At 38.6% G+C, this 10,581-nt stretch overlaps 1 protein-coding gene across 1 annotated transcript; it reads right to left on the bottom strand.

Moving 5' to 3' along the window:
- Positions 1-1,159: 1,159 nt before the first annotated feature.
- Positions 1,160-10,288, bottom strand: LOC127657583 (protein MAL2-like). The gene is made up of 4 exons (XM_052146443.1): positions 9,937-10,288; positions 9,347-9,517; positions 3,658-3,831; positions 1,160-2,485 (listed from the first exon to the last, which is right to left on the bottom strand). The coding sequence occupies exons 1-4, from the start codon at positions 10,048-10,050 to the stop codon at positions 2,414-2,416; spliced, it is 531 nt and encodes a 176-aa protein (XP_052002403.1). The 5' UTR covers positions 10,051-10,288; the 3' UTR covers positions 1,160-2,413.
- Positions 10,289-10,581: the final 293 nt, after the last annotated feature.

Here is a 10,581-nt window from a genome sequence, read left to right as displayed (position 1 = left end):
AATCATTCTTGTCTGTCGAACATTGACCTCTACAAGGAAAAGTTTATAAATATTCACCAAACTGTGAAAGTGTTTTGAAGATCACATTTTATAGTACTTCCATATTTACTGTTTTCTCACTTTCCTTTTTAGGAAAAAACAAAAACCCCATAGGTTTCGGATTTATTGTGCCTGCTGGAGAAAGAATTTGGTTCCATTGTCCACACAATCAGCTCTGGCTAGAATAGTCACTGATGTTCTTGGCAATTTTACACAGTTTTAAAAAGCAAACAACACTCTGATCTAGTCTTTGTTTTGGAGGGAACTCCCTGTGGGAATGGAATGCTTAAAGTCAAACCAATGACTTTACAAAGAAAGGAAATCTGATACAACAACATGAAATAATCATTAGGTTACCTTTCTGCTCATGTCAATACCTGCACATAATGATGTTTAAATATTCATATTATTGGTGGCTAAGAGTTTAAGGAATAGTTGACCCAAAATTTAAATTCTGTCTGTCTTGTCTTTTTTTTTGATTGTTAACAAATCCCCATATGGTTTCAAACATATATGCTATTATTGTTTTCATGGATCACAAAATGAGAATTTTAAGGAATCTTTAAGCAGCAGTTTTCCATACAAAGACTGTTCATAGCGACCATTGGCTGTTAAGATAACAAAGGCACTATAAACACAAAGTTCATATGTCTTTGACCTAAATTTGGACCGTACTATAAAGTAGTGCATGATTAATGTGGACTACTTTTCGGTTTCTTTTATAAGATTTTATTTATGTATTTATTGTCCCTTTTGGAGCTGGAAGACATGATCACTATGAACTGTTGCTGTACTGAAAACACCTGGAGATTTTATTTAGCTGAATTACAGCCTATTAGTTAAATTGGTTGATGGGGAGTAAATATCGACAATATCATTTGTGGGGGAACTTTCCCTTTGATGGACAGTTTTGCTTTTTGGTTTTAGTGTTAGCGATGCCAGGACTTGAAGATCTGCCAGATGACGGGTCAAACTGAACTCTGTCTGTTCCATCATGCTGTTCAGGTCTGGATGGATGCTCATAAACATCTGAATGCACTGTCAAAAAACACTATGTATGCCTGCTTCTTGAGGAATGACCATCAGTCTTAACAAAACAACTATTGATCTCTTAAAAGAAGAATTTAATATATTCCACAAGGTCATAAGTTTTCTATGAACATTAAGGTATCTTACACATAAATGCTTAAGAAAGAATGCCTTTTTAAATCGAAAGGATGTGTGAGAGGATAAGGCACAGTCTTGTGTTCATCACAACTAAGCACACTCCCACCAAAAACAAAGGTGTAATGCATTAAAAATAAAATGCATGATACATATAATAGCCTATTTTAATTAGAACAGACCCAGCTGCAGGTAACCATTTTATGGAAATGTCTTCATATTGAACCATTTCAAATTTTTTAAAACCTATCTTGTTCTTTTAAGAATAGACAAAGTATGGTCAGTTGGCTCCTCACAATTAAGACTGACATGTTAAATGACCCTTTGGTGTCTAAAATGGCACTATGTCTATCAGAGCTGTCATGATTAAATGCAACCTGCATCAAGGAAGCCAACAAGTTTGAGGTAGTCAGTGTGTCAAAAGTTAGAGCAAACTGTCAAGGTCAAAGGTTTTACTGATGTGGGAGATTACAGGTCTCTTTAAACAATCAAGAGTTTTACCAATCTGCAATTAATAATAAAAGTTAAACAATTCAACTTAATAGCACAAATTGTTACAGGTGATCTAAATAGTTATATACTGGTAATGAAAACATTAATGCAAATAAAGCTTAATCAACACACTTGATGGCTCATCATCATTCTAAAACATTTAATAATGGCAGCAGTGTAATTTAGCATTTTGCAGTGACCTACACAGCATAGTCAGGGTGCTGACAACAACTTCACTGCTGTTGCTTGCTTACAGGACAACTGCAAATGTCAATGTACTGTAGCAATCGAATCTGATAGTTTTGTAATCCATGCAAAGTAGACCCTCTAGTGGTTAATACACAATATTTCCTATATTAATCCTCTAGTTTCAAAGCGTAAACAGGGCCAGAAATGGCAATGGAAATTCCATCACACAGGCTATTATAAAAACAAAATTATGATTTATTAAATCTATACATTATGAGCTATATGATGACAAAACCTGTAGAAACATAACACAACAAATAAAATAAAAAAATAGAAAAATTAAATATAGCATTGTGAAGACTATTCCTGCTGGGTGTTGATAGAGTATTATACTGAAGAATATTGTTTTATATTCAATTGCGAGAGAAAAAAAAGACAGGTTTTTGGATGGTATGCTTCATAACTGTACAGCTAATGTTTAAAAATGTCCATGTTATGGATGGGTTACATGTGCGCCAGTTCTTGAGTTTCATTTCCTCCACCTCCTGAAGCCCATGAACATGCTACAGCCATAACACACTGTCACTATAAATGCAAAAATCTGTGGAAAAAGAAACAACAGCATTATTCACATCCGTTTGATTTAATTTGTTCATAATTTCACCTATGCTATGATCCACCACTGAGGGGGAGTAAATGATGAAAGATAAAAGGCATTGTTAGGTGAACCATTTCTTTAAGAGGAATGCTAATGCATCATGGTATTATGGACCTTTAACACAGGTTTTCTGAGACAAACAGGCAGAGTACTGATTGTTCTCATAATTAATTTTTTTTTACAATATCCGAATTACTGGTATTTGCTTAGTGTTATGACTATTCATTCTCAGCTTTACTCAGGATTAACTTTTGATGCTGAGTGGCTGCTTAGAATTAGCATAAATAAACTATCGTGACTTACACATTAAACTAAAAAAGATTAATTGAATTATAGGAATGCTTCTCTCAAGGACAAAACATTAACCTACACCTATGAAACAGAAACCAGTCGGTCACCTGCCAGTCCAGTGATTAATGCACAACCTAATGGCCTTGTTAGACAAAAGAGGGATTATTGCAACACTTCAAAGCTTAAGACAGAGCAAACAGTTTACAGCAAGTCGTCCTCAACAGAATCAGCCTGGTTATATTAAGTGCCGGGATCATGTCCTTACAGTATATAAGACAACTGGGAGAGTGTAGGGTGTGTGAGTTTACCCCATATACAAAATAGCAATAGACCAATGCCTTTAGTTATTTATTCAATAACACAAGATGCTGTTGCAAGAAATAATATCACTGACCACCTGCCAACTCAACCCAACTTGAATTCTTTGCATAAAACTAAATACTACAAAGGCTCTTTTGAATTCTATAGCCACTATGTATAAGACACAAACTAAAGCAATGGATCTGAACCGGTGGGCATTCCAAAAATGAGTAACATGTCTGTTCTGATTGGGTTGCCAACAGCAATGAAAAACTAAAACTAAAACTGTGTAATTCTATATAGTCTGGATAGCCAAAAACCAAAAAAGCATGGGAAATCAACCTACAGATGTCTTACTTCTAATTGTCTTTGCATATTAAGCTGGCATAGAAACAAGTATTTTAACATTGACAAAATTACACACTTTCACTTTAAAGTGCAAGAAAGATCCAATTTGCATTATCTTTAGTCTGAAAATGACAGTTAATGAGTCAGATAAGTGAAAGTCAGTATTAGTAACTCACCGCAGCAGCAACATTAATATTGTATTCTCGATAGTCCATAAACGTCATTATATTGCCACGGGGTCTGCGTATACAGGCAGTGTTGTTTACATATGTACCCGCTGATGAAACTGTTGCCTCCAGCAAAAAGGCACCAAAATAAAACAGCAAAGCGATGAAATGGTAGAACATATCCTGAAAGCAATAGAACAGAATGTTTAATAGAATGTTTAATAGAAAGGCCTATACACTATATGATGGGTCAAAGTAGTCAAAGGTTAAATCCTATAAGGTTAAATTTCCAAAACATTTATGCATTTGTTTATAGAAAGGGGAAAACCAGAATTGTTTTTTCTCTTTTTCTTAGAAATTAACATTATGCAAACAATCCCAGCTGACATTGTTTCATGACATAATACACAAACAAAAGTATTAAACAAGTAGCATGTTCCTTTATAATATTGTTTGGCAAAATATATTTTTCCTTTTGATACCTCAACTTTTTTAAATCTGTTTTTTAATGGCAGAAATATGTAACAAACTTATTCTGACATGACTGTTCTAAGAATTAACCACAGTTATTGGATGACAGATTGTTTGTGTATATATAAGTGTGGTAGACCATGACCATTGATAATGGTTATAGTGTAGACATTACTCAGCAACAGAGCTAAGACTAAAGTCAGTAAAGAGAACTAGCACAGTGCTAATTCCATGACACTCAGTCTTGCTGTTACGGTTAGTACCATGTAACACTTGGGCCAAAGACCTAAATTTTAACAGTTCTTGCAGGGCATAACTATATTAAAATTCTTCTTTTTATTATTTTTCTTTTCCTTCAGCTTGAACTGCTTAACTTACAGTGTCCATTTAAACTTTTTTGTAGATAATTTCAGCCCCAGTCATTTTGCCATCTAACTGGGAGGTGGAGGACATGAGCATTAACCCCCCCCCTTTTTAAGCCATATCATAACTTTACTTGAGGACCAAATTTTGAAAATCTTTCCCTGCTACGTAGTCATCATACCTTGTGTTCAAATTGGTGCATTGATTGCATACACTTACGCCACTCATGAGAACCAATGGCATTTTGACATCAATGATGTGATGTGTTGAGGCACTATTTTTTTATCTTAACGTGACCACTTATAAGATGTGTGAACTTTTTAGATCCTCACGCAAAGCATGACTTAAGAAGTGATATATAGCACACATTTTGTTTGGACTACTTTATGATGCTTGTATGGTGTTTATTATGTTCTCTATATTCCTCTATATGAAAAGATGCATAAAAGATTCTTCTTTCATTATTGCACAAACAATTCCTTTAAGTTTTAAAATATTAAATTGACATATTGTTAGAATGTTCACCATGCAACATTTACCCCACTACAATGATGTGATTGAAAAATTTGCTACCTGAAATGTATCTATTTTTATTGCAAGTATTTGAATACTGAATTGTGATTTGGTCTTTTCTTCCTTACTTCTATACATTTCTATTACATCAAAGGTTGCACAAAACGTCTGTTATGAACGTGGTTCCCTGACATGGAACAAGATGCTGCGTTATGACCCAATTCGGACTATGTCAGTGAGTCACATGGTCTGAAGCCTGTATACAATCACTGCAATCTATTGGTTTATTGCCAGATTTTCTGCAAAAGCCACAAACCTATGCAACATCTAGAGATTATGGCCAGCTATGTCCTTTCGAAGAAACATCAATGTCGCTTAATTAAGCAATTGGGATGTGATACCATCACGCCATGCAAACAGTACCTGCCAGCTCTCTAAGCCCATGTGGCAAGCTTACAGTGACGCAAAAGCGAGCTAAAGAAAAAAAACAAATCAAAAACTTACTCCTGATCAAGAGAGAAGATGGGAAACATGAGTCAAACTCTCATACAAATTATGAAATCTAACAAAAGTATGCAGACCATACAAATGTCTTCCAAGTACCTCTAGCCAATGCCCATGAGGATGCCATGCTCCTTGTAGAATGAGCTTGAATACCTAGAGGAGAAGGCAAACTACGCTCATCATAAGCACTCAAAATTGCATCCACAATTCAATGAGATAGTCTGTTCTTGAAATGCCCCTGTTGCAGCCATAAAAGTGCACAAACAACTGCTCTGACATACGGCATTGGTTAGTACGGTCAATATAAACCCAACGGAGACCGCACTGGGCATAGCATTTGTTGCGGAAATATTTATGAAGGGCACATTTACATTTGTGATGTTTTGTGCACGTCAGTGCTCCATGTTTTAGAAACTGTCTGGACAGGAGATCCACCCCCAAATTAAACCGGCTTGGAACATGTGCCACTTGTCGTCCACAGAAGAATACAACCTGCCAGCTTGAGTATGGCATGAGGGTGCACACCTCCCTGATGGATGATGTAAGCCACCATCGTCCTGTTGTCCGACAGGATGAAGATATTACTGCCCCGAATTTCCGGAAGGAAAAACCTCAATGCCAACAGTTTATGTGCCAATTCAGCCACTGACTTGTCCATACACCCTGAGAAGGACGGTTCTTGTACAAAGCGCACAAACCCACAGAGGTGGCGTCTGTCATTATCACCTTGCGGTGACACCTGTCCCAATGGAACGGCCATCCACAGAAATTGGTTCCATTTCTATGCTAACAAAGCTTGGTATCACCCACCCGTCACTCTGATGGGACAAAACGCACCCTCAGGGGTTGAAGTCCCTTTATGGAGTTCATCCAAGACCCAAGTCTCACATGTGACATGCCCAGGGGAATGACAGTGGATGCCGCGATCATAAGCCCCAGTAGCCTGTGAACGTTCTCTCAGGGAGAACGTGTCTCACTTTGAACATTGCTAGACACTGATGGAATGACAGAATGTGAGCCGGAGACAAGCGTTGTTTTCAAGTCTAGCTCCACCCTGTGGTGGAATGATCCGCCCCTCCGGCTCGTCATCGTCGCCCCACCCCTTAGGGCCGCCCTTCAGCCAGGCTCACAACAGGAGCTGGATGGGAGAGTGAGAAGAGGTGCATAATTAATAAGCCTTGTTTAGTCAGCGGTGAATGAAGTACACCTGATGGGAATAATGCTTCATCACCACTATCTTTAAAATGCAGAGCGCACCTCTTTTCGGGAAGCCGGCTTCAATCTCCACGTGTGCACACACTGGCATGCTTGCATGTCCAGGACCAGAGCTGGGAGGGTTCAGATCTGGACAAGATGTTGTGCTGCTGGACCCATTCCTCTGACACCCGGGACATGTTAATGAGTCGCCAAGGGTGAACTGCTCACGTTGCCACTGTCAGGCTAGATGCCAGGCTGCCTTGCCCCTCACGTTTGCCGCTGGCCTTGGAAGACAGGCCACCAGTGAGGACGCTGCACCTCGCGCCGTGGACTATGGAGGGGAGCACGAGTGGCCGATTGACCCAGCCCGTGCCTGGGCCATCCTATGAACACTACCCTGCCCTTTCACGGAGCCCCGTTTCACTGCGAGGATGCCAGATTCCCCCTTTATTATGAACACTATACCCCCTTGGACACTTTATTACTCCTTTTGGACATTTTATGTTATATTATTATTTCCAATAAATGCCTCTCCGAGGCTTGATGCCACATCCACTGTGTCTGTCTCTTGCTCACCCTGCCACAATGGTGGAGAATGCAGGCACTTTTGTGGGCACCAACAGTGATGTCACTTTTCCTCTCATTCGCTGGTTAAATGGAAAGCCTGGAGTGGGACGGAGAGAACACGAGGAGGGCTGGAACTTATGGGGGCATCTGAATAGATGTTATTAAGAATTCATTGAGGTTTTAGCCCTTTTGGAGTTTCATTTATGTTGTTTCGTTGCAAATAGTTGTTTCATGTAATGTCACCATTAGGGTGATCTGTGTCCCCTTTGGTCAAGTTGGAACCTGTAACATTATCTCAGTTCTCCTTGTGCATGTGCAACTGAAGATCAGACATATATGCATTTCTGTGGAAAAATAAGTTTATTTAACGATTGACCTAGAATCAGTTATAATCTTCATTACTTAATTTATTTTATTTTATTTATTTATCCTTTATTTTACCAGGTGATGTCCCATTGAGATATTCAAATCTCTTTTACAAGGGAGCCCTGGGGCAACAATTGCACAAATTTCACAGAATCACAGTAACAAACAAAACAGATTTACAGTACATGTAAAACTATTTAAGAATGACATAAAGGGGTCATTGAAAACATGTGCATTGTTCAAATTTGGAACATTTAAGTAATTGTTTAAAATGTTCAAGTGGGATAAAAACAGAAAGCTTCAATACTTTTTGGAGCAAATTCCAACACCAAGGAGCAGCAATAAATGTGTTATTTTAATTGGTGTCCAGTAAAATAAAATGATTAGGTTGAAACAACTTTTAAAAAGTATGAGGATCAGACATTTCTATCTTCAAAAAACATATAAAGGAAACATAGAAGTAATCATATGACTAGTTGTCATACTGACTCTCTGGGGTCATTAAAAATCCCTAGGGCACTTTCTCGTAAAGAGTAGGGGTTTAACCCCGGTGTCCTGGCCAAATTCCCCCATTGGCCCCTATCTATCATGGCCTCCTAATAATCTCCATCCCTGAATTGGCTACATCACTCTACCATCTCCTCTCCACCAATAGCTGGTGTGTGGTGGGCGTTCTGGCGCACTATGGCTGCCTTTGCATCATCCAGGTGGAGGTTGAGGAGATTCCCCCCTATACTATGTAAAGCGCTTTGAGTTTGAGAAAAGCGCTATATAAATGTAAGTTGTTGTTGTTGTTGTTTTAGTTGTTAAATTCATATCTTCAGAAGCGATATGATAGGGATGAGTGAGAAACAGATAAAAATGTAAGTCCTTTTTTACTCTACATCTCCACTTTCACTGTTACATCTACAAGTCACAATCGGTGCCTGTTTAGTTTCACTTTCACATCTGAAAGTGAAAGTTAAAGTAGAGATTTAGAGTAAAAAAAAATATTTGTGTCTGTTTCTCACCCACACCTATTATACTGCTTTTGAAGAAATGTATTTAAACACTGGGGTTATATGGATTACGTTTATATTTGCTTTATGTGATTTTTAGAGCTTCAGGTCTGATCATTCATTCACTTGCATTGCATGGCCCTACAGAGCTGAGATACTTTTCTAAAAATCTTCATTTGTGTTCTGCAGAAGAAATAAAGTCATACATATCTGGAATGGCATGAGGGTGAGTAAATGATAAGAGACTTTTTATTTTTGGGTGATCTATCCCTTTAAGTCTACTTGCATTTGGTTACCTTAACTTAAATTACAAATGAACAGCAAGTTCAGTGTACTTAATTACACAAGTTTTGGAGACTCCATTACTCACAATAGTAATGGAGACTCCATTACTATTCAATTGAGGGAATGAGTTAACTCAATCGAGTATGGTCAACTTTTGAGGGTTTTCGGTGTTGTAAGCATTGTTATTTCCTTCAGGAAATGGGAATCTAGTTTACTCTAACATTCAGTGTCACTGAAACAGACTCCTGTTCTACTACAATTGTGACATTTATCCTAGTGTTTAACCCCTGAAGCTGAAGAACAATCACCACAAAAGTGTCTAACAATCTACACTAAAGTGTCCACTCAAAGGCCTGTATAAATAACTTAATGCCAAATGTGTACATTCAGGGCCAGTCTGATCACTGTGCCTCTGTAAAACAATCCACACTCACCATGAAATTCCAATCAGTGTTAATTCTGTCAGCCAGGCCCAGCAGAAAGATGGCGAGGTATACGGTGGAACAGATGAACATGGTAACCGACACAAACATCACCCATCCCTGCAACAGCGGCACGGACACTTTCGTCGACGCTATCAGGATCCATACCAACCCTCCAAACACCTAGAGAAACAAAAAAGCCCCTGTATTCTATTTTGAACATTAGAAAATTAGAACAAGAACTTGTTCAAGATCAGCAGGGGAAATCATGGTTTGGCTATTTTGCCTAATGCAACCCGCTACTAAACGCCACAGGTGTGTGCCGACAGGTAAGACAGAAGTACGTATTACTATCATCGGTGTCTCATCTCTTGAGTATCGAATGTGAATCATCATTATAGCCTTATTATTATGACCTCGCACATATTAAATGCAGGTTATTACGATATTATTATGAGATATGAAGGTGCATAGTGGCATAATCCGTGTAATTGTTAACCGAAAACAAAGAATTACGTGTTCAGGACACACCATGGTGAATAAAAAAGGCCCCAGTGAGTTCCCACGCACTAGCTACCAAACAGCAATAAACAAACACTTACAATTTCCAAACAAATCAGAGCCCCCGAGTACGTCCGCAATATACCAACGCCGCTCGGTAGAGAAATAGTCGGCGCTGGAAAGGAGGTAGCGGCCGGGTTCGTCGTTTCCGCCATCCTCTGTCAGTATGACAAGCACAGGTTGTACAAAGGACAAAAGCACAGGACAGTCCAGCTGGAGTCATGTATCGGGAACAGGTATGACAGGTGCGTGGCCACTCCCATCCTCTCTTGCCTGTTGCCTCTCCCGCAGCGCAGGAGCCGAAGCCAGTTTAATATAGCGTGAATGTGATCGACTTTGTGTGATAATATTTAAAACGTGCCTCTCATTGGTGTTTGTCCACCAGCCTGCCGTTTATTTTCTTGTCTTCTATTTGGCAGTTTCAACACTTTGGTTAATGATTAGTGAGCAGGCTTGAGTTCAACATACTCGAGTAAATATTATGTTAAGGAATTAAATTCCATGAAGATAAAGAAATAGGTTTGTTACAGTGAACCGAGGCTTTAGCCTACACCATGTTGTTTTTGTTAAACATTATTGGTAATTAAAGTAAGAAATTGTCCAATTTAGTGAGCTATCCAACACTTTGTTCAGTTGTAAATTAACTCTTTGTATCGTTTGATTCCGGTTGCTGAATGAGATCAATA

This window comes from Xyrauchen texanus, chromosome 17 (genome assembly GCF_025860055.1).
Source record: "Xyrauchen texanus isolate HMW12.3.18 chromosome 17, RBS_HiC_50CHRs, whole genome shotgun sequence".
In the NCBI taxonomy this organism is placed as follows: Eukaryota; Metazoa; Chordata; class Actinopteri; order Cypriniformes; family Catostomidae; genus Xyrauchen; species Xyrauchen texanus.
The sequence above is the reverse complement of the archived record's forward strand: the minus strand, read 5'-3'. Positions and strand labels throughout refer to the sequence as shown.